General features: G+C 45.6%; 1 protein-coding gene across 2 annotated transcripts in view; it reads left to right on the top strand.

The window, feature by feature from the left end:
* Ucp4A (Uncoupling protein 4A) overlaps nucleotides 1-25,160 on the top strand; it is a 53,030-nt gene that overhangs the window by 4,442 nt on the left and 23,428 nt on the right. Inside the window, exons 3-6 of one of the 2 annotated variants that reach the window (XM_037430582.2) lie at nucleotides 2,147-2,209; nucleotides 3,145-3,229; nucleotides 10,352-10,474; nucleotides 15,315-15,427. In XM_037430582.2, coding sequence (XP_037286479.1) covers nucleotides 2,147-2,209; nucleotides 3,145-3,229; nucleotides 10,352-10,474; nucleotides 15,315-15,427 — 384 coding nt within the window. Of the gene's footprint in view, nucleotides 1-1,359; nucleotides 2,210-3,144; nucleotides 3,230-10,351; nucleotides 10,475-15,314; nucleotides 15,428-25,160 lie in introns of those variants that run through there. The other variant, XM_075869253.1, reaches the window with a different exon arrangement.

Below are 25,160 nucleotides of genomic sequence, written 5' to 3' on the forward strand. Positions count from 1 at the left end.
AATATACCAGCTTTGCCCACAGGCGTCGCTGTCCATCCTACAGATAATATGCTCCATTCAATTGTGTTTACTCATTTTGGTAAGGTCAAGCAGTTCTAGAGTGTTTCATATAGTTGACTTCCCACAGACACACGATTGTGTCACTGTATACTTAGGTCGGGAACTTGAACGTAATGGTAAATTTTGTGAGGGACTCTGACATAGCTGCTCAGCCAAACTTAATCCTTCAGGTAATGATGAGAAACCTTTAACTCATTAATACACATAGGATTTATGTTAGCTGAGAAAAGTATGTACGCTTAAAACATAAACCAGCTATCACAACTATCTTTCACTGGTGAAGCGCAGGTGCACAGAGGTTCTGTGAGCAGAGCTTACACTTTTACACCATAGTGTTAAGGAGCTCGTTTCACAGATATTCCGGCTTAAGTGTCCGATTATGGGTTAACCATTGATGCTGTCTGTGCGCGAAAACTCAGGATTCAACAAACCCCATAACTTATACTGTTGTCGACAGGTTCTTTTGATCGCCTTGCATCTTTGTATTCTCGTATCCTGGCCTCCGCCACTACTTCTGGTAGCGAGCAGCCAGAGCTGATCGTAGAGGCCGCATTTATGACGATGAAATCTATGTGGGAGGTGCATCGACCATAAAGTTTTTATAAATACCCTAAAGAGAATGCTGGCGCTAGTGCCTATGGCGCAACCGTCTCGCAGCGATTGCACCAAGGCAGTCGGCACCAGCAACAATGAGAAGGCAGGCGAAGCGGCCTCGAGAACAACACTCAGAAGAAAGGAAGCAGTTTACTTGGAGACTATGAAATCCAGCCTCCACAAACCTCTAAAAAAGATTACAGCATCTCCCGCTAAAGGCAACTATGCATGTTTAGATGTGAGACATCGGGTGCTAATGCTTACACTGGTGGTGACATTGATGCTGGCGCTCATCACGGCATTGGGTAGAAGAGGATTTTGGGGAGGCACAAAGGGCGCAGCGATGGACCGATGTTTCCTACTTGAATATGCCGATCGCATATGCCGATTGGACACAAAAGCCGCAGTCTGCTTTTAGTTCATGCACACACTGCGATTTTTTACTGTTTAACAAAGTGCTGGAGAAATCTCCCACTGGCACTACCTTGGAGGTCAAGGTCCAGTGCTTACATAAGGTTTCCTATGGTATATTCACTAGAGGGAACTCTGGCACTAGTGTCTATTGGAGTTGCAACGCATGGCGCTTCAGTGACCATGGGAGTGACAGGTGGTACATGGATTCGTCTAGTCTTCGTACTTTGCGTTCTTTCTGGCTTTGCATTGCTTGGGGCTGCTTTGTGGCGAAACAACAATCAGCTGTAATTTATCAGTTACACTTCACCACCTTAATTTAGGCTCACCAACTCAAATCCAGTTATGAATTTTACAACGGTTTGCTCTTTTATTTGAAAGAAAACTGAAACGCAGCAATAAATAAAGCCACAAGTGCGATTAAAGGTTCATCATTTATATGGGTATAGCGCACCATGACAAGGACACAAAAAGAGAGAGACACACACACACAGCGAAAAATTTATATTTTCTATATAAATGATGAACCCCAACCAACTAGCCCGGCAACATGCTTTAGCGATTAAAGGCCTGCAAGTACCATGTATTACCCATAATTCTCATGGTTGCTGAATGATCTTAGTAGAGTCCCCTTTAGTTGATTTTAGGAAACTCTATGGTCTGGACTTGCACATTTTGCTGGCTGAACTTCTTGCATTGCATCCACAGTGTCCACTTGATATGTGAAATAGGGCACATTGCCTATGTCTGGAAGGAACGGTCGCCATTTGCGTGGGAGAGAAGCAATGGCCCATTATCTTAGGGTAGAGTACAGTGAGCAGTGTTCGATTAGGTGCCTGTGTTCTGCACAGGTGTGGGAGTTTCACTTGCTCGTGTGTGAGCTTGCTGGATCACGAGGGTGTTCTTTTCCAGCAAGCACGCTGTATGAATCCATCCTGTGCATCCCTCCTATTTTCTTGTGGTTCATTTCTCTTCAACTACAGTACATAAAAAGTGAGTCAGATTTTCAAAGGTGGACACAAACGTACGCCTGCAGTGCTTTAAGCTGCGAGGGTTTCTCATGCGCCATTCACAATTGCAGTGAGAGAGGAAGGTATGCTGAAGCTGTGGAAGGGGCTGCCGCCAGCCATCTACCGGCACCTCAGTAAGTAATCGCTTAACCTCTCGAAATCACCGGGGCAAACAGTTATCCTATTGATTTGTCTTAGAATCGTACCCCCAGAGATGTAAGTACTGCCAGTATTCATTTTAAGGGCTTTGAAGATACTTGAGTGAAAATAGAAAGATTTGGGGTCGATGTTAAAGTTAAATGCAGGGTACGGTGAGGGTGTATGCTCGCATAAATCTTTTGTGCAATGTGAAATGCTTAATGTTAAATTTTATATTAGGATAAAGAACGTTGTGTTGAATGTTCAAGTTATTGTAATTAGTACTATTGTATTAATAGTATTGAGGATGTTAGAGCGCCTCAGTGTACCATCCCTACCATAATGCCACTTTTGTTACTTCAGCCTAACTGTAAGTATATGCAGTTGTGAACATTATTAATGATGCCACTTATGCAACTACGGTAGGTATTTTTTAGGTGTTCCTCCTTGCAAATTTGATTTTGACTTGTTGTTAGGGTAATTGAGGTTAAACATATTGGTGCTGTTAACCATTTTGAATTTGCATAATAAACGGAGAAGCACTTAGAGAATATGGCAATAAACAGCCTATACAGCTTAATAGTGTTGTGACATGCTTTGTAGAAGCTGATGTATAAGAAAAAAAAAGTTTTTTTTGAAGGCTAGGGTTTGCTTTTTGATCAATGATAACGTCTTGTTTGGTCATTGCACAGTCATGAGCAAAAGTCTAAAGACCACAGTCGCTGATTAAATTTAGCTCTTATTTTCAGCAGGCACACGGCTGAAGTTGAATGGCACATCCTACGTGCGCCTGTACCACCTATCTAATGCATGGTGTCGAACTTTCTTTAGTTGGGTGCTGTGGTCTCTAGGCTATTGGCCCAGATTGTTCCTTTTATTTGACTCGGTGACACTTGTCTGTGCATGTGTTTGTGTGTGTGCGTGTGTTCAGTCTACAGCGGCTGCCGGATGAACTTCTACGAGAGCATGAGGGACCGGTTCCTGCGGAACAAGGACGGCACACGCGCGCCCCTCTGGTGAGGGGCTCGTCCGCCTGTCTCGGTCGGAAGTTGGTCTCTAGGAGGGAACTTGCACTGCTAGTCATTTTGTGTGTATGGATAGCTGATAGCACTTGCCTCTTTGTCTTTGGAAGAACTCTTTCATTGCTGAAAAACTGATGAGGCAGTGAAGCTCTTCAAGGAAAGTTCTGCAGTGAGTTTCCAAATGGGTCTGAAGGCAAGTGTGTGATATTCAAATCATTATCGAATGCAAATCTGATGAAACACCAATTCGATGAGCACCTATAATAGAAGCCTTACTTATACCACATTCGAAGCGAGAGCAATTTACATGGACACTTTTGTAAACGAGTGATTCTTAGTTTTCCTTTGTTGCATGCCATTATATAGACCATATAAGAGGTCGAAAATGAGTTTGAACAGCTGCGACATGGAAAGCCGACACTGTGCTGCAACACAGCCTTTATTTGAGTCGCAATGAATAATAGCCAGCCATAATTGTGCTCTAATGAAATAGCAACGTCTGCTGCTGTATTAGAGCGAGGCCATGAGCCAGCAAGCAAACACTTGCAAATCACTTGCAAAGTGCGTGTGAACTCACTTGCACAGCTTCACTGGTTGCCAAGTTGGCATGTCTGCTATGGATCAGAAAAAAAAATCTTTGCTCAATATACATTAGAACCCTCGACGTAACGAACATGGATATCACGAAATATGTTATAACGAAGTAAACCAAAAATATTCTTGCAATAGGTACAGTGTCAGTAATATACCTTTAAAATTAAATTTAGGATAAAATAAACGTAATTTTGGTGTGACATGCAGCTTTGTTATTATGAGGCTTAGTGTAGTGCAATGCTTAAGTTTTAGCTGTGCAAAGTAGGAAAATTCTGACCTAAATTGGCAGGTGTGTAAGACGGTATCGCCGTAATTTCCTTTTGCGTTTTTTTCTGGACTCTTGCTTTCTGGCCTCACGCAGCTAGCGAATATTAGTTAATGCAAACTAGTGCTCTCAAGATATTCCTGGTCGATAAATCTTGGGGAGTGCTTTCTATTTCATTTTGTCAAGTACCAAACCTAAAAAGACGGCATAGTAAACCATGGGTAGTAAGTAGCACACAAGTTTAATGTTTTCGGAGCCTATTACTTTTTTTTTTTTTAAATCTGGTTGTGTATTGGAGTCAGTTTTTCTGGTGGATATTCGATGTTTTTCAGAGTTCATTTTGTAAATATAATGTTCTCCGAAATTAGGATTTTAATTTTGTACTATTTTCAGTACTTCAATATGTTGGAGATTAAGTGCTAGCTGAATGTAAAAACATCCTAACATTCGAGGCATGTTTTAGTTGTCTGGAAAATTTGAATTCACAAGCATATGCACACAAGTGCACTTGAATACAAAACACCTATGTCAGTGCTTATTACAACCTTAAAAGAGCCCCGCAATAATTTTTTTCTGAATTCTCTAGTGCTGGAGCGTATGTAGTGTGGAATGCTCAGATGAATTCGGTAACAGAGGTTATCAACATTCAAACTTCAAAACTCCAGCAGACGAGAAAAGCATTCCCTTTCACACTTCACTCTCCCACTGATGTTCAAGGCTGGTTGCAGTCACTGCATGCCGTATGATTACTGTGGGTGACTTGCAGTTTCCAGCCAATCAAAATGACCAGCCTATGTTGTCATTCCCACGTGATGAAGCGTCACTTCCACTAAGGAAAATAGCCATTGTGTGTCGCCCTAGTCCGGAAACAGTGTGGTTTCTTCGTTGAAATTAAATGATAACAGCTTTGTTTTTTCCATTGCTTCTCGTGCATTGATATGACTGCATTCCACAGTTTGAGGAAAAGCAATTAAAATCACACGCTTAATTTGTGTCGCAGGGCCCCTTTAAAATTGTTGTAGACACAAGCACACTCTAAGCTGTTTGTATATTCGATGTCGTCTGGTGCCAGTGCCACCCGAATACAGTATTTCTCACTGTTGTATCGCACTCCAGGCGTGACTAGCCCTTTGTTGAACTTAGGCAGGGTGTGGTTTGTGAGATGCTATGGATGTTAAAAAATGTTTATACTGGCGAAATCGGGGCTGATGTATCAATGACCCCTTTGAACATGCCCTTTTGATAAAAAAAACAACAAAAAACAGGACAGGGTCATACTGGCTATTGAAAGCGGAGTTTATTGGATAAATCTGGATTGTAAAAATTTTTATCGTTGAGTGTTCATGAACTTTTGAAGCTTTTATCGAAAAATGCGGAGACTTAGGTATGAAAAAATGTGCCTTGCGACCTCGTTGGATTGTGAAGCAGTGCACCTTTGAGGTATGTTATTTGCACTACGTCTAAGGAGTGCCATACTTCAGCAGCAAGCAGCAGTGCTTGTGAGGAGATGAGTGAGGATAAGAGACAACATTGTGTAGCTTTGCTCATTGGCAGAGTACTTTGCTGCTGAAATTCATTATGGGAAGCTTGCTTGTGCTTGTGATGCTGCGGTGGCACCTTCTTATATGCATAATGTAAGCCACCTTGTGTTTTTTCTGTTTCAGTCTTCACATGAACAGTTTCGAAAATAGCTATAAATATATGCCTTTTTTTTTTCAGTTCTTTCTTTCTACTGTAAGTAGACATCAAGTCCAGCTGCATGTCATTACTAGCACTCGAAACTGCCTTCGTACCTATTGGTGTAGGCTGTTTCCAATGATAGCCAGAACAGTAATGTGCTATTGCTTCAAAAACTGATGTAACGCTTGTCATTACTTTGCGTAGATTTCGCAGCAATAGTGTTTTAGTTGTAGCGATAGTGTTCGACTAAGAAGATTTTAATATGAGAGCATAAGGAGAGCTCAATTAGCTGAAATTTCAGTGTCAGGGTCATTGGTTATTAGTGAAAAATGAGCCTGTCTGTGGCCGAAAAATCAAGAAAGATGAAAATGAAATAAAAAGTAAATATTTTTGCTTTGAATGAGAATTTAACCCAGGCCTCCTGCCTGGCAAGTGGGTGTTTGAAGACAGAGCCACGCCTTGGATTGAAATTGCTTCTGGAAAAAAAAAATGCTATGTGTGTGTCGTGTAGTGTAAAGACTTTCCTTTAACGTGTCTAATATTGCGTGCCAGGCATCAAAACATGTTAATTGCGCAACGGGTGGGTGTTTTAAAGGGCCTCTCACCAGGTGACAGGAAAAAATTTCAGTTCGAAGCTGGAACTTGTGTGTCCAATAAAGAGCTTCCTGCCACAAGAATTTTTTAAATCAGTTCATTAGAAGCCGAAAAAACAATGTTTTGAAATCGTGCAAAATCATAATATGAGAAAGCGATCATGAAGCCCTTGCCGCTCGTCCTGTGTATCCTTCACTAGCCAAACCTCCTTCCTGCCCTCATCGGTGCGTGAGCAGGAGGATCACTAAGTGCATACACATCAGCACGTCATGCGCAAGGAAGGTTGCGAGGGCATGACCTGCCCGAACCAGGTCGAGCCCCAGAGATGCAAGTGGTGTTGTGTCGGCGTTCCCTGCGCTTCATCTCTGCAAGCTGTGCCGAATGCGGCTTCGCCAATCACTTGGCTTTCAACCCATTACTGAGCATGAGAGCTGCAACGTTTGTGTGGACACGAGAACAGCGGTATCATCAGCCAGTGCCTCAGAAACATTTGGTTAGATGCAGGAGGATAAATGAATCTAATGAGTGCTGCAATGCGGCAGAAAAGTAGTATTAAATGAGTTGATGTTTGCATGATGCACTAAGTGCGAGAATACGAATGCATGGGAAGTAGAAGCAGATTGGTCTCTCACCTGGCTGTGATTCACAATATAAATATAAGAAAGAGAACACGTACACATTCCATTTGTGTGTTTTATTATTGGTCACAAGTTTTATTCACTTATTCAAGCAACAAATTACTTGAATTACACGTCAAGTCAAATGTAATTATTGCAGTCCACGTGCCACTGTGGGTGACGGCAGAGCACAGGTGTCTAAGCAGAGGAGTGGCGTCAAACTACCATCTACATAAAACCATTCCCTTTTGTACATCATACCCTCATTCACTGGGCAGATTTTACCCATTTCTCGGCACGTTGCATTTCGAGTTTTGGAAGACGTGATTGTGAACAGCCGGTGTATGCATAGCGCTCGTCAGTTCAAAATAGTCAGACCTGGTGAGGAGGCCCTAAAAAGTCCAGCCTTAACGAAAACGCTTAGACATACTTAATAGTCATTATCAGCAAACTCATCAAGAAAGTGAGCACTTGCGTAGGTTTGTGTGTAGCCTTGCATATGTGTAGTAGGTCTTTCGCTGATCGAAAGGAAAAACTATGGCATTGTGGGCACTTAAAACTGTACTTTCAGTAGGCATTCGAGGATAGTTTGAGACCAGCAATGTTATGTGCAGAGGCGTTTGTTCTTTACGGCACGGTTGAGGCATACACTGAGAACCAAAGCCAGGCTGGCATTAAAGAATGCAAGGCTCGTAAGTCCTGAGTACACTATTACTTGTGCTTTTCAACAAGAAGCTCTAACGTCCTCCAAGTTTTAAAAAAAAGTAATTTGGTTGTTATATGGGGTGTGCGCAAGACTATTTCAATCAATCTTGTCGCATCAAATAGGTGCTAAAAACACCACTTGCTATCCTTTTTTTTTTTTGTACATACACTTTGGCAGGTCATTCACGCTTGACTCAAGACAACCTTGATAAGACTCTTTCTTTCGATTTTTGAAAACATAAATTTGTCAAGTTCAGGATACCAAATTTCATGTGCTATCTTTCGCACTGGTAGAAAAATGAAGTGTGTTGTAAAGAATCTTTGGCATCAAATTTATGAGAGTCAAAAATAACTGAATGTGAAAGCAACCAAAAAGGGAAAGGGCATTCACAGGGGAGCTTTCTATGATTCAGAGGTCAGTGCTTACTAGACAACAAAATTCAGCATGTTTATGCGGAGTTACATGGGCCAGGCATACATTGGTGATAAATATAACGCTAAAATAGATCGCTAGAACAACACTTCTCAAATGTGAAATCACATCTCTGGCTGTGTTAATGTTGTTTACGTGGCCTTTTGAAGTATAATTATGTTGAACTTTGGTGTATGTCTCAAATCAACAACTTCTGCAAAAATAACTGGGTACGTTATAGTATTGTGAAATTTAAGAAGTTGGGCACTGGCACCTTTAGCACAACTGTGGGGATGCAAAAATATAAATGGTGATGGTGTCCTTAAGTTTTTCTGATAATAATACTTCTTTAAAGTGAACGTGAATAGTGCTCTAAAAAGTATCGGCTCTTTGCATTTCATTGGAAGAATGCGAGGGGGAGTCCTTGCTTGGTCACGGCTCCAAATATCAAGATGGTGTCAGGGCTGCCATCTTGGATTTTTATCTGTGATCGAGCAAGGGCCGAATCCTGTTGGATTATCTTTGGCTGCATAGGGGGCAGAGGAAAGGGGGGTGCTTGCTCGAGATTTTATGGTACATAAATGTACACATGCCCTTTTGGGACCTCGGAGCATAATGAAATATTGGCAGTTCATGTCATGTTACTGTTTAGCAAAAACTAACCATCCTTAGTCCTGCCAAAACAAATGTGATCATAGCAACTTGGGCAGAACAAAGCTTTCTTCGCATGCTTTTCTGCAATGCAGCATGCCATTGTCAGCTGCAGGTCTGTCTCAGTAGAAACCATTGCAGTCAGCTATATTACCGCTCTAACGAGGTTTTGTGGGACATGGCATTTGCAGCCAACAGCTTTCTCATGCTGTGCCAAGCTTTTTCCACGTAGCACCGAAAAAACCTTCAGCTATGTGTCTCAGTGTATCTAATTACTGAAACTAACAGACAATTAAGCAAAGAAGAGTGTAAGCAACGTGAATCATTCTTTTTATTAATTTATTTATTTCAGTACACTCAGGGCTCTAGGACATTAAAGAGGAGAGGGGGTTACCTTTTTAATACAATATACTTCAAAAAGAAAAGCAAAAACTTGGAGGTTACATAGATGAAATGAAGCAAACCAACAGTAAACAGTGCACAGTAGAAGAACAAAAGCAGTTGATTAAGAATGCGAACCATTAAAAGATCTCGTTATAACAAGTAATCAACATGAACAAAACACTCACAAGCATGTGCCTATGAACCAAAGAATTGATCGTTGCAGCAGCATGTAAAAACAAGGAAAACAAAAGGGCTGCCCCAAAATATCATAAGCATATAAAAAGAATACCCTTATGACAACAGCAGGTTAGTTACAGCAGCCTTGAACTTGAAATTATCAGTAACCTCGGTGACAGATTGGGAAAGGCGATTCCAACTTTCTGACGTTCGGGAGCTGAATGAATTGTATAAATGGTTGATGCGTCATGTCTTAATACCAACCTTATGACGATGATCAATGCGAGCAGTTACGTAAAAAGAAGGGGTTGATGTAATTATTATGACGTAGAGTACCCTTTCTGTTTGTGGGATTCAAAACAATAACCTTTAAATTATGCATCTGATGCTCTGCCGATTGAGCCACGATAGAGGCTGCTTTCTCGTCCACCTTGATTGGGTATTTATGAGTGTTTAATTTCTGGGAGTGTTGGCCAGCGCCACTCGTAGCCAAGGTGGTGAGTGGGGAACACTCTTTTTGCCAGAGGGCGTCACATGCACTAAGAAGGTTGTGGCTTCTATTTTTGCCGATGCAAGAGGTGTTTTCTCATTCTCTTTAATTCCTTTGAATTAAGGCTACAATCATTATGCCATAGCTACAAGCAACTCATGTTAGGTGCGTTCAACAGAGACGAGCCCATTGAACGGTTCTTCTTGTGCAACGTGTCCAATACCAAAGCACGCAAAATCAGGCTAGAGGTGATTGTATCGCCGACGTTGATTGCTTGAGAATATCGCTTCTGAATAGAGCTCACCTTTGTCGTGTGAGGAACACCACCATGACTAATGACTGTTGCGGGATGCCTCTGTGGCCAGTATCTAAAGTTTATTTGTTGTCATGGTGCACTGTGAGTCTTGCGAGCTCGCCAAAAACTTTGCTTGTCTCGATTCCCATAGTTCGTAGTGTCTGCATGAGTTTCCTTATGCTGGGCTGGCCACTGCAGTCTTAAGATAATGTGTGACAAGGTTTCCATTCCTCCCCCTTCCTTTATCCGCAGGAAATCTGTCCTCGTGGGGGTGGCGGCGGGTGGCATGGGCCAATTCCTGGCCAGCCCAACAGACCTGGTCAAAGTGCAGATGCAGACAGAGGGTCGTCGTGCTCTCATGGGACTGCCACCCAGGTGAATGAATTAGCTGCCTCTTTACTTTGAAGCTTCTGACCCCCATGCAAAATTTGAAGCGTCGGAAGCAAAATTTCATCAGAATGCTTCAGTTAATAATGTACTCATGAACTCTCTTCGATCTTTTGTATGGAGCATTATTAGAATTTATTTCAGAAATGCCATTGATTTGTACACGTTGCACCTTTTATGGTGCACAAATGTATTCTCTAAAGGGTGTATATTAGAGGAAGTATAAATTACAGCTTTTCGGGGGTGTATAGCATGCATCAGTACACTTTTACATCCTTGGAGGTCATCTTGTTTGCCCGACAGTGATGTTGAATTTTTTTCACAAATGTTGGCACCCCAAAACACAAGACCAAGCAATCTGCATGCCGACTTATTGTCGTTATGTTTTGTCTTACTATAAATTGTGTGAGCGCGACAAGCGAATGACTCTTCATTCTCTTTAGATATCATCATCACCTGTACATCTTCATCATCTGTAAATATCATCACCAGTGTGATTTAGCTCGAGCCTGGCTGAATAAACCGGTTCCTCACAAGTGGTGGACGATGCTTTTTGTTCCCCCTAGTTTTCTCGCCCGTTCTCGCTGGAGCTCCGCTCAGGTCGTCGCATACAACCGCCAGCCATGGCGGCCCAAGAAAACCCTGGCCCATCCAACATCGCCGTTCTACTGCAGCCACTGCCACCCTCTCCGCCCAATAACGTTCGCCTGCGTGATCCACCTGTGTTTTCCAGTCTCCGAGGCGATGATGTCGAAGACTGGATCAAGAACTACAATCTCGTCAGCGATTTGAACAGGTGGGACAGTCCACAGAAGTTGCGCAGTGTCCCATTTTACTTGTCCTATGTTGCCAAAACTTGGTTCTGGAACCATCACCCGGATCTTCCCGACTGGGACACTTTCGAGCAGCAAATTCGTTAAATTTTTGGTGCCCCTACAGTTCGCACTGAGGCAGCAAAGAAGAAGCTCGCTGAACGCATGCAGCTGCCGGGTGAATCTTACACCTCTTATATTGAGGATGTCCTTGCACTGTGCAAGCGTGTTAACACTGTCATGTCTCAGAACAACCAAATACGCCACGTTATTAAAGGCATTAATACCATGGCCTTTAACGCTCTCACCACGCAAAATCCTGCCACCACCCAAGACGTGATAACCATATGTCAGCGACTTGACGAGCTTCAGTCTTTTCGCCTCTGCTACGATGCCACCGACATTCGTTTGCCTGCACCCCTCGACTTGCATGCGCTTATTCGCGACATGGTTCGTGAAGAGCTTCACGGGCGCTGCTCTTCCTGCGCTGCGGAAGTTACTCTCCCTTTTGAAAAAGATAGCTTGCGAGACCATATTAAACAAGAGATCGCGTCCACATCGCGTCCGACGTGTTTCAACGGTCCCTGCGTGCGCCAGATGCGCACGTACGTGAAGTTGCCACGCTCTCTGCTGCACTCACCGTTTCTGTGCCTACACCAGCAGACCATATGCCTGTGGCTTCGCTGTCACTGCCAGTGCGTGCACCGCCTTACTACGCACCTCAGCGCCCACCTCAGCCAACCTGTTACTACTGCGGCTATCGAGGACATATCGCTCGGTTTTGTCGAAGGCGCCTACAAGACGAGCAATGCTGCTACGCTCCTGAAGAACATCGAAGCTTCCATCCGACCCTGAACTACTTACGACCACCCTCCCGATCGTCCTATTAGCATTCACCGTCTCCTACCTACCATACTGACTTGCGTTGGAATTCCCGTACGTCTCGCCGCAGGTCGCCTTCGCCAGGTCGCCGTTCAGTGTCGCCTCTGCGGCCCGCCTCCCATTCCACGAATGCCCAGGCGGAAAACTCTCCAATGCAGTTTTGGGAGGGGAAACTGCATCCACTGGACAGCTAACAATTCCTCCAGAGCGGCCATCGAATTTCATAGTATTGTTTGTAGAATTTGTACATATGAGGCTCTTGTAGATACTGGCGCTGCCATTTCGATTATTCATGCTGATTATTGTTTCTGCCTTCGAAAAGTCAACACGCCTTATGGCGGCCCACCTCTCCGTGCAGCGAGCAACGCTCTCATTCATCCACTTGCACAGTGTACCGTTCGTGTCTGCATAGAAAGCATTCGCCATCACATCGTTTTCGCGGTATTTCGTGAGTGCACCCACGCTCTCATTCTGGGGTGGGATTTCTTGTCTTCTGCATCTGCTTTCATATCTTGTCATCAGCACCTCCTGCATCTAAATGCCACTGACTCTTTTCCGCTTGAACACGATGGACGCACCCGCCTTGTCACCACGTCAGATTATGTACTTCGGCCATACATCGAAGAAATTATAAGTGTTAATTGCACCGACATTGTGGATGATGACGTACCAATTCTCCCTTACGGCCATACCCTACATAGGGGCATTGTGATCACACCAGGGCTTATTCGCTTCTTCGATGGGTCTACCTACCTAACCGCCATAAATCAAATGCCCAAGTGTGTATGCTCCCCTGTGGCTCAACAGTATCTTTCCGGTCGACAGTGAGCCTGTTGCGATTGTTACTCTTCCGAACAACAACCACAACGATGTCCCAAGGTCACAATCACTGCCATTCAATGCCTCTTTCACACCTGTGTCGCCAACCATAAGCACTGACTTAACGCCTGATCAAACTGAAGATTTGCTCGCCCTGCTGAATAGACACCGTTTTCTATTTGACATGAACTTGCCCGCCCTCAGCATGACTACCACCGCTACTCACGGCATCCAGGCTGACGGCTCTCGTATTGTACATTGGCGTCCATATCGCGTGTCTCAGGCAGAACGCAAGATCATCGAGGAGAACGTCTCAGACATGCTACAATGCAACATCATACGTCCTTCCTCGAGTCCCTGGTCATCCCCAGTTGTTCTTGTTCAAAAGAAAGATGGGACAGTGCCTTTCTGCGTAGATTGCTGTGCGCTGAATAAACCGGTTCCTCACAATTGTTATATCTGCTTTCCAGAAGTTCGCACACCTCTTGTTTTAAGTAGCAGTGTGATAATATTTGAAATATTGAATATTTTTCTAATAGTGTTTGCCGTTTGATTTTATTCACATTAGAATTTTACTGTATGAAGTATTTGAACTTCTGGAAAATAGATATAACAATTTATAAGAAGAGAAAATAAATATAACGACAATATAATTCTGCGTGCAGCATGCTTGGTCTTCAGTTTTGGGGTGCGGATGAGTGAAACTGCTAGCTGGTTCTCCTGGTGCTCCAAGTGGTCACTGTGCGACGAGCTTGGCCGGAGGTTCCGCTGCAAATGCGTAAAATGTGCATCCCATAGGCGCCACACGGGCGATGCGATTCGTTACTTGCAAACAAAGCACATTGCCGCTTCTTTGCTTTGGCATGTCTGCTAGCACGATGTTGCCCACAAAGTTCTGATGAGTCTCGTAAATCAACGCCATGAGTGGAATTGGGCCTAGCTATGGCTCCCAGCAGTAAGCTTAATAAATTGTGCGTGGCTGTAGTGCCTGAAGTTTCAAAGCATGTCATGCTCGATCACGAATACAAAGGGTCGTCCCATGGTGGTCTTTGTCGTGAGGTTTAAAGTGGTGATAAACAGAACCTCTTACCGCGAGTCGTTTCGAGGCATGCGTCTGAGCTGTATGCGGTGTGCTATCGCAATTTGAAAAATGAGCTTCCGCTTCCAGCTGCTGAACTAAAGTATAAATATTTTTTAAATGATTTTTGACCCACACACACCAAATGAATGCGAACACGTCACTATGTAGCAGAATTTTCAATAAGTGGGACTGCACGATGGGAAAGCAGCAGACAATGCTTTTTTGGAGTAACAATTGATGGTGAGGTGGGCTGGAGCAGCCTGGTGAACATATTGCCAATAAAAAGCCTCGAAGCGGATTTCAAACATTTGCTTTTTGCATGCTTGTTTTTGAGTGGACAAGCTAGCTGAAGTTGGGAATTTGAACGGAGAGAAGTGCTTTTTCTGGCGAGCACAAAATGACGCCACCCGGTTGTGCGCTTGGGGAATTATAATTTTTTTAAAAGCAGTTTTTTTTTATGTGATTTTCAGAATGATTTTTGCCACGTTCGCAGGCACAAGAAATTTTTGGCAGCCTTTCTAGATAGTTTTCAGTGAATATATATGGAATTAGATAGGTAGAAAAGCTAAATAAACTTAAATTGTGATTTTGAAAAAAATCGATGGGGGGGGGGGGGGGTATTTATTGAGCACTCGCACTCGTCTGGCGTCCGCAAAAGCCAAACGCAGAGAACAAGTGACGCCGCCTCCCAAAGGCACTGACACCGGCACCAATGTGTCAACACCACTTTGGCCAAACCAAGTCACGTTAATAAACGCAATCTGGCCCCGAAATTTTCTCATTCTTTAGAAGACGTCTAGGGAAGACGACTTAGCAACACCCTTCCACTGGTTCATCAATCTAGCCAAAAGTAACACTTTTTATACCCCGTAAGAAGATGCTTAGGATGGATTCTCTGCAACTTTTCTTCTGTAATTTGGCTTTGAAGTATATCAGAATTCACTTCTCACTCGAACTTTTGCTATTCGCACAGCTATAATGCTAATAAATCTTTACTTGTTCAAGATAGTACTATGTTTTAGGCCAACTTATGTTCAAGATTATGCGTGCACATTGTAATCGCGAATTTCTTCATGAGTGATATGAATGTTTGGTGCTATGCTTTAGCAAAGTTATATAGAGATTCCTCTTTTGGTGATGTTCTAAGAAATGCAATGAATATAACATGATGAGTAGGGGGAAAAGAAAGAAGGAAAAAAAAAGCAAGTAAAAATTTTTTTCTTTTTGCCTTCAGGGTGACAGGCACTTGGCAAGCACTCAAGAAGATCGCGTCTGAAGGTGGGATCCGGGGCCTTTGGAGAGGGGCCGCCCCAAACGTCTACCGCGCTGCACTTGTCAACCTTGGCGGTCAGTGTGCCCTATATTTGTGCTATTTCTGGCAGCTTTTCAGGTCTTAAAACTAGACATGTGCAACTATCCGAGCACTTCGGATGCCGGAACCAATATTATGGCATTTGAATTTGCTTTGACACGAATTTAAATCAACAGAAATTTTTAAGTGTTTGATGTAAATTAATAGGCGTGTATATAAATGCATGTAATTTCTGTAAACATGGTTTCACTGCAGCATAGGAATGCTACACTGTCATAACATCTATCCGGGAAAAATCCGTATTGCTGTGAATTTTCACTTCAAAATTAATTGAACATATCAAGTATCTCTGATATCGATAACTAATTTTTCAGTTTAGGGGCTTGTAATACTGGCTTCTGTGTTTTAAGTGTGGTCAAGTTTAAAATGTAACCGTCTTTGCTGGTTGTCACATGCATCCTGTTGAGATCAAAGTACTGCTACTATTCAGAGTTGCCTCGTCTTTATTTTTCTCTTTATTTTGAACCAAAAACAGTGACATTTGCATCTGCCTTGCTCCTATAAAAAATATATGTATATATTGTGGAGGTTGGTTGGGTCACGACAAATATTCTTTAAAGATGTGTTTTGTACTATTCAAACAATTCTCTTCGTATTCACTTGAAGCCTGAAATTTACTATTCGCACATCCTTATTTAAAAAAAAAAACATTGTCAGCAACTGTCGTTACTACTTGAAAATCGTCCAAACCCTTTCTTCAGTCATTTCTTGTGTGCATGCGCTGAGCTATACTGCTCCTTTCAAACTGAATTCTCTGTAAAAGGTCTCGTTAGGAGAAGCTTACTTTTTCTTAATGACTGGAACATCAGAATTACAAAAGTTAGTGTGGCTCTGAGAACATTGTCTTAGTAACACCTAGGATTGTGTTATAAACTGAATGAATGATCGCATCAACTGGTATCCAACATGGATTCTCAATCAGAAAATCAGAAAGATTTCGATTGCAGTGCCACATGAACTAGCCCCCCCCCCCATGTTAGTACATTAGATCAATTCCAAAAAGTCTATGGTTTATGACTTTGCTATAATTGCATTAGTTAGTTGCCTGCATGCAGATGTTGCAGTAATGCTCAATGGCACAATTCTGTACATCGTGTATTCAACAAGGACCGTAACTTGAAATGGTGCAAGGAACTCATGTGAGCTAGCGTGAAGATGTAGTACATGCTTTATGGTTGTACAGTAAAAGCTTGTTAATTTGAAACCTGTTAATTCGTATAATTTGGACAGATTTGACTGGGAACAAAGTCCCGGCCATAGTGCATTATTAATCTATGGGACCAAACCTTCATTAATTTGTCAGAGTTCTACTTCTCACTGCTTAATTTGGACAAATGCTTACGTCTGCCACTAAACACTTGTGTTTTAAGGCGTCACTGGAGTGAAACCGAAACCCGAGTGGCATCGCCATCGTCATCAACTTATGAGGCCGATCGCAATGTCACCAAACATCAGCGTCTTCTTTGTTCTCTCCACTGTGCCTGTGACACCATTTTTCAATGTGTTGCGTCGACACTGTCTCTTGACTGATCAAGAAATTATTAATGATGTAGCGAGTGCCCAGGAAGACCACAATTCTGACGAAGAATCATGCGACGAAATGCAGCTGTGACTTCATTGCACCTCACGGGCAGTCTCGAAGGCGCTTTCTATATTGTCACGAGCAAAACAAGACCTACAACCAGGAGTTCAGCTGAACCAGAGCAGCGAAAATGTTCTCTTCTTCGCAGCCCAAAACGAATATGAGCCACAGCGGCTCGTTCATGAATGGTGGCATTCACCCTCTCCCAAGAAGCATCGTCTCAATGCTGTACATGAAGGCTAAAAAAAGAAAATGAGACGAAAATTATTATGCAAGCAAAATGAATGGCGTAAGGCGGAATAACGTAGTTGGTTGTGGAGTCAAGAGTTAAACGAGGAATAAGAAAAATAGGAAAGAATGTAAGGAAAAGACGAAGCAAAAAGAAAGATGCGAAGTTACCAATAAAGTCAGTCACTCACTGGTGATTCACAGCGCGAAAAGTATGGTTTGAGCCGTGAAACGTGAATGACTTCAGCTTGCGGGGGGAAACGGGAACGTCTCGAAGTGCCTTCTAGAAGAACCTCGTAAGTAAAGTCGCTGAGACGTTGTACAACCTTGTAAGGGCCGAAGTAGCAGCGAAGAAGCTTTTTTGAACAGCCACGCTGTCGGATAGGGGTCCACACCCATACTTCATCACCAGGTTTGAAAATAACTTCTCGGTGACGAAGATTGTAGCGGCGCGCGTCTGCGGTGCGCGTATAGCCGAGGTATCCGGACGATGGCTCATCATGACACGCACGTAAAATGTCACCACGAAGAGTAGTTGGCACAACAAGCAGATACATAGCTTGTGTAGGATGAAAGTTCTTTTTGTAAAGCACTCCATCGGGGAAACAAAAGGACGGTAGCGAGCGTGCAAAGCTTTGAGGAGGGTGGGTATTGCGCCCTTCCAGGTAGTCAATGAGTGGGATAAGCTCCGAGTCATGACGCTGCTGCTCAGCCAATGTCACCACGAAGAGTAGTTGGCACAACAAGCAGATACATAGCTTGTGTAGGATGAAAGTTCTTTTTGTAAAGCACTCCATCGGGGAAACAAAAGGACGGTAGCGAGCGTGCAAAGCTTTGAGGAGGGTGGGTATTGCGCCCTTCCAGGTAGTCAATGAGTGGGATAAGCTCCGAGTCATGACGTTGCTGCTCAGCCAAGCGGGTAGCTGATACGGCAGAAAGAAAAGTGTCGTCGTCTTCAAGGTCAGTGTTGGCATTTTCGACCGGTGCACATGAGAGACAGTCGGCGTCGGTGTGTTTCCGCCCAGATTTGTGGACGATGGTGACATCGAAATCTTGTAGCCGAAGGCTTCATCATGTTAGACGATCTGAGGGATCTTTGAGATTTGCGAGCCAACAAAGGGAATGGTGGTTGCTAACTACCCTGAATGGGCGGCAATACAAGTATAGGCGGAACTTTGTTATGGCCCAGACAACAGCGAGGCATTCCTTTTCGGTTGCAGAATATTTTTTCTCCGCTGGGGATAACGTTCTGCTCACATAAGCGTTCACGCGCTCTACGCCATTATGCCTATCAACTAATACCGCTCCTAGTCCAAAGTTGCTGGCATCAGTGTGTAATTCCATGTCTGCACTTTGGTCAAAATGACCAAGTACAGGCGGAGCCTGGAGGAGGTTTCGGAGGGTGTCGAACGCATGGCACTGATCGGCACCCCAAACAAACGAGACATCGTCTTTTGTAAGCTTGTTGAGGGAAAACTTGTTGAGGGGTTCAGCAATCTTCGAAAAGTTTTTGACAAATCGCCTGTAATACTCACAGAGCTGCACAAATCAGCGTAGGTCGCGCTTATTTGTGGGCAGGGGAAAGGTGGCAACGGCGCGTGTTTTCTCCGGATGTGGGCGGATGCTGGCCAGGCTCGCAACGTGACCACGGAACTTCAGTTCTTCATATCCAAAATGACATTTCTCGGGTCTGAGAGAAAGCCCCCTTGTTCTTATTGCCTGAAGAACTGCCTGAAGGCGTTGGACGTGTTGTTCAAACGTGTCTGCAAAGACCACGACGTCATCAAGGTAAACAAGACACGATTGCCGTTTGAGCCCCGTGAGAACCATATCCATCATTCTTTGGAAAATAGCTGGTGCTGAGCATAGACCGAAAGGCAACACTTTAAACTCGTACAGGCCATCGGGAGTAATAAACGCCGTCTTTTCGCGGTCGCGCTCATCCACTGCGATTTGCCAGAAGCCGCTATGCAAATCCACGGAGGAAAAATATTTAGCGTTGCGTATACGGTCCAACGAGCCATCTATCCGGTGTAGAAGATAAACGTCCTTTTTGGTGACCTTGTTCAGTTCACGGTAATCAACGCAAAAGTGCAACGTACCGTCCTTCTTCTTTACTAGCACAACTTGCGAAGCCCAGGGACTGGTCGATGGCTGGATGACCTCGTCCTGAAGCATCTGCTGGACTTGGTCACATATAGTGTCTTGCTCTTTTTGCGACACCCTATAGGCATGTTGTCGGATGGGTCTCTCAGTGGGTTTCGTGATGATACGATGCTGAGCAAGTGGTGTCTGTTTAACCTTTGACGTACGTAGTGGCAAAGCAGTCTTGAAATGAGCCGAGTATACGCAAAAGGCTTTCTCGTTGAGCTGAAGGTAGTCTCTCGTTTACGTTGAGAGTGCTCGCGAAGGCCTCGTCAGGGTGGCCATTCGATGAAAATGAAGCTAACGTGGACGAACTTTCGGCATCCGCAAGTTCTTTACAATATGCAATGGCAGTGTGTCGTTAGGTGGCGATATTCGTCGCTGAAGTTCGTGACCAGCAGGTGAACATGCCTGTTGCTAGGCTGAATGATTCCACGGGCAACACAGATTTGTCGTGAAATAAGGAGAGACAAATTGGCCTCTGTAATTACCGCGTCAGGCACGTCCTGTCCCAATTCTATTTTGACAAAGAGGCTGCTTCGAAGTGGAAGGGTCGGAGAAGCATCGGTAACGCGGAGCGCTCTTTTCCGAAATTGCGTACTGTCAGTTGCAGCGCAAAAATGATCCTCACACGACACAAGTAATTCACGGAGGTTGATGACGGCGCCGTATACCCGAAGGAAGTCCAATCTTAGAATGACTGGCTGAGAGCACACGCGCAATACGAGGAAAGAGCCGGAAATGTCGACGTACGTATTCAAATGCGTGCAGTGCATATACCAGTAGGCATCACCAGATGGCCACCTGCCGTGCGCAACTGGGGTCCTTGCCACGGTGTGGTAACCTTCCTCAGTTCAGATGTCAGTGTGACGCTCATTACAGAATAGCCGGCGCCGGTGTCGACGAGGGCGTTGGCAGCATGAATCTCGACAAAGACGGCCGTTTCGGCAAAAACAATCTTTCTGCTGTCGGAGAACACTGCAAAACCGGAATGGTCCTCGTTGGGTCGTTGTGTCAAAGGAGGGTCTTTTACAGTTCGCAGGGCCGCGACTTCACCCCCACAAGTCGCTGTTCCTAGTTTCTCCTGCGGCGACTTGGTGACCGGCTCCTGAAAGGAGCGGGAGATGATAAGGGCAAAGTGGGTGATGTAGACCGGCGAGGCGATGGTGATCTTGACTGGTGGTGCTGAATAGTCGAAGGAGTTCGCTGGTCCGTGAGATAGGCTTCGATTTCATGGGGGCGCTCACTGTAGCGCGGGCATCAAGCATCAGGGTGGAAGCCACGGAGACCTAGTTGCCGGTATTGACAGTTCCGGTATACGTGACCCGCTTCGCCGCAGTGATAGCAGAGCAGACAATTATTTGAGGTGCGCCACGTGCTTGCCTTGTTACCACTTTGTCTTGAGGCTGACGGCAGATAGGTGGGTGTGCTCGGAAAGCTTGAGCCGAGAGGCGGGCTCGAAGCAGTGTCGTGGAATGGTTGCATAGCCTGGTACCTTGGCCGCATAGCAGGATCTGTAGCCAGCGGCGCAAGGGATCGCAATGCCGCTGCGCATTTCAGGACTGGTGCCTCGGGAATCGGTGGTGCGATTGGGGCCAGGGGTGTGACGGCCTGCCGGACTTCTTGCCTGATTACATCCGCGAGGGCTGACACAGGTGGATGGGATCCCACTGCCTGAAGCTGTCGCAATTCGTCCCGAACGATACTTTGAATGAAGTCTGCGAGGGCCTCTTTCTCACTGTCAGAGCCGATAGAGCAAGCAGTGGCCGGGATCTGGCGTTCGTATTGTGACGACCGCTGCTGCAGAGTACGTTCCATCGTGATTGCCTCACTGATGAACTCGGCGACTGTCGTCGGTGGATTGTGCACGAGCCCAGCGAAAAGCTGTTCTTTTACTCCGCGCATTAAACGCGGCACCTTCTTTTCCTCCGGCATGGCAGGGTCTCCGCGCTTGAAGAGCCGAAGCATGTCCTCGACAAACATGGATACTCGTTCATTCGGCCGCTGGTTTCTGCAAGATAGGGCTTGTTTAGCCCTCTCCTTCTTCTCGGTGTTGCGATAGGCGTCACGGAGCTGTCAGCTAAACTCTTGCCAGGTTGCAAAGGAGCCCTCGTGGTTCTCGTACCACGTCTTCGCAGAATCCTCCAAGTAGAAGTAAACTTGGCGCAGCTTGCGAGCATTGTCCCATTTGTTGATACTGCCAACCCGATCAAAATGGTCGAGCCAGTCATCAACATCCTCTAAGATGTCTCCATGGAACGGCTTTGGTGTCTGTGGCGCATGAAAAAACATGCGCGAGAAGATGACCATGGGCATCGCTGGTTTTGACCGCCTGGCTTGTCATTGAAGTTGCCATCTTTCTGGGTGTCGATATAAAGGGACCAAATTCAGGGGGTAACCCACGCAGGCGTGGGCTGCTTCTTGCTGGGGGAGATGTAGCTGTCTCCAAGATGGCCGACACAGCCGAAGTACATGTACCCAGCACCTCCACAAGTAATGTCACAAGCAAAACGAGATCTACAGCCAGGAGTTCACCTGAACCAGAGCAGCGAAAATGTTCTCTTCTTCGCAGCCCTAAACGAGTGAGTCACAGTGGCTCGTTCATCAATGGTGGCAATATTGTCACGTAATACAAGAGGGGGAACACACCCAATGATTTATTGAGGGCGAACTTGTGCCCAGAAAAGTAGCTATGTCACAAAGAAGAGTCTGCTAAAAGCGTTCCGCCTACGTGTCTCTTTCTGAACAACTCCTCCGTCAGTCTTCCCCGCTCGTGCTCCTCCACCCGAGGCATGAGCTGCTCTGCCCAAGATGGGTGAGCAGGCGCGAGACGCAGTAGACGCCCACATAGCGTCTCGTTGGTTGCGAGGCACTGCAGACGCCCACATAGCATAGCGTCTCGTTGGTTACGAGGCACTGTAGACGCTCACATAGCGTCTCGTTAGTTGCGAGGCACTGTAGACGCTCACATAGCGTCCCGTTGGTCCTCTTTGTAAAATAATTAGTAGGAGCAATCTCTGTGGCAATATTAGAGGACGTTTGCCCGAGCACTTCGGATAGTTTGTGTGCTGTTGGCCATTCAGAAGAACGAAGAAAAATTTTAATGTCGGACGAAATCTGCGTGAAAAAGCAGACGGCTGTTAAATATACTGGAGCAAATAAAGGTATGCTTCTCCAACTTGATTTTAATGCTGTTCTTCCTTTTCATTCGTTAATTTAGCTTTTGATTATTTTGGACATTTTTCCAGCCCCATGAAATCTGCATTAACGAGCTTTCGTGTAATGAAAAAGTCTGAAATTAGGTCTTAAGCTTAGCAGAAACAGTGGAATACCATATAAACCGGACAATAGGTCGAGTGGGAATATAGGTCGACGCCCCAAGTTCACGTTACCAACAAAGAAAAAAAAAAGGAAAACAACCCAAAATTGCCGAACGACATTTATTTGTGAATTGGGCGCACCGCACCCCGGTCGTCTGAGCTCCCCTCAACCACCATCGCACACTACTGCCTTCTGAAGACGAGAGTTTGTCGCTGACCGCCTCCCACAGTGCGGTGTCTTCCGTGCCATACAGCGAGTTGCTGATGGAACATTTCTTAAAAGCATTTCTCACCATGGAATATGGCTAGGAACACCAGGCGGAAAGCACTCAGCCACAAATAGTCGCAAGCAAAGGCCTCTGTAGGCGGCCCGTCGGTGTCTTCGGGTTGTCGCCGGACATCCACTATTGATACTCCAGCCGCACTCGGTCCCTCAACGGCTTGTTAAGCACGTCGATCGGTTGGAGGGTGGATGTCATACCACCTTGTATCACGGCGAGGTCCGTTTTTCCATCGCCCAGTGCGCGCTTCACAGCGTCGATTAAGTGACCACAAAACGCATCTAACACCAGCAAGCTGTGAAGACGCAGCTGTGCACCTGGCTGAGGGTTCTAGACTACTCGTATCTATTCTAGCATCATGGCCACACCCATGTACAGTCGCCGACCGATTTTCCGGACTCCAAAAATTCGGACTTGTTGGATATTCCGGACTTCATAAATGCACCGTCAGGGATCCCATAGAGCTAATGCATTGTTTCGACCGATTTTTCGGGCGAATTCGCCCCTGAAAGTTCGATTTTTCGGACTAAATCGCTCGTTTTGTGCCACGCCCCAAGCCATTGTGAACGCCGCCATGTTGGATTTTCCGTCGGCTTGGCTAAGCTTGGTCTTCAGATGCCTTTCCTGCCTCCGAGATTGGAATGCGCACGCCATATTTTAAGTTTCGGAGGCCATGTTTGCTTTTTAAAAGACGCGGTGATGAATGCCGTTTTTTCCAACGTTTTTAGAACAATTCAGTTTCACAGCTCCGCTCCCGAGGCGGCCGTGGTGGCGGTCACGCGAACTAGTGGCGCTGCAGTCACGCTTTTCTTCACTTGCTCCTGATCGGGCGCGCGGACAGGCGGGTGCTTTGGCGGGCGCGCGTCGTTCGAAGCGATTTCGTTCCCCACACGTGCGCCTGAATCTTCCGGTTTCCGAATGTTCGCTTTTTTGTTGTGAAAATGCCTTCGTGTTTTGCGCCGGGATGTACGAGTGGCTACAGAAATGACGCCGCAAATCATCATTTTTTTACCCCACCACGTAAGGCCACGGAGTTTAAACAATGGGAACACATGCTGCACCGCAAGGACAGGCGCCTCACGCAAAAGTCCAAGGTATGTGAGAGACATTTCGAAGAGCAAGACATTGTAAAGTATTTCAAGCATGTTGTAAAGGGCCAGGAGGTTTTAATTCCCCGTGGTAAGTGGAAGTTAGTGCCAGGAGCGTTGCCGCGTCTCTTTCCTGGCTTGCCGGAGCACATATCTAAGCCAAGAACGACGACATGCACGCGAAAATCACCGAAAAAGCGGAACGAACTCGGCTTGGAAGCATCGGCGGTGGTGGTGGTGGTGAAAACATTTAATAACCAATAAATGGTTACAGAGAGGTGATTGGGTTGGGGCCTTATTGGCCTCCTACCCTCACAGCACTAGGTGGAACCCCTATTCCGGGGCTCCATTGGCAAGCAACGCCGCCCGCGCACGTTGAACCAGAGCCTCTTGGGCCTTCAGGTCTTGACAGCCGAGCAGGGCCGCCTCCCAGTCCTCTCTCGTGGGATTGGGGTTGGGGGGGATAGATGGATTAGACTGGCACGCCCAGACGATGTGAAAGGTGTCAGCCACCTCACCACAGAACTGGCACGTGCCATCAAAGGATGAATTGAAATGTTTTAGCACCGCCGGGCACAGTACAGTATTGGTAAACAGTTTTAAAAGGAGGCGCTCGTCAGCGCGATGCAGTCCCTTACAAGGGTCTGGATAGCGCCGGTGCTCCTCCTTGTAGTAATTGGTAATATCTTTGAATGAAAGGGCCGAATTGTCTGATTGCGAGTAGGCTTCCAAAGACAGGGAGATAGCCCGGGAAGAGAGTGCGCGGGCGGCCTGATCGGCCTGTTCGTTACCCCTGAGTCCTTGGTGACCGGGTGCCCAAACCAGATTTCGCGGAGTTGGATTAACGTATCGGCAGCTAGGTTCCAGTATGCGCTGAGCAAGCGGTGAAGCCCACCCTAGCTGATAGTTCCGACAGGCCCCTCGTGAGTCGGTGATGATATGTTTAGAAGAGGGATAGGTGAGAGCCAGAGCGATGGCAACCTCCTCCGCGTGTGTTGCGCTGTAGGCTTTGAAAGTGAGCCCGTTTACGGTGTTTGCGTTGTGTATGACTGCGGCAGTATACC

This window comes from Rhipicephalus microplus, chromosome 7 (genome assembly GCF_043290135.1).
Source record: "Rhipicephalus microplus isolate Deutch F79 chromosome 7, USDA_Rmic, whole genome shotgun sequence".
Classification (NCBI taxonomy): domain Eukaryota; kingdom Metazoa; phylum Arthropoda; class Arachnida; order Ixodida; family Ixodidae; genus Rhipicephalus; species Rhipicephalus microplus.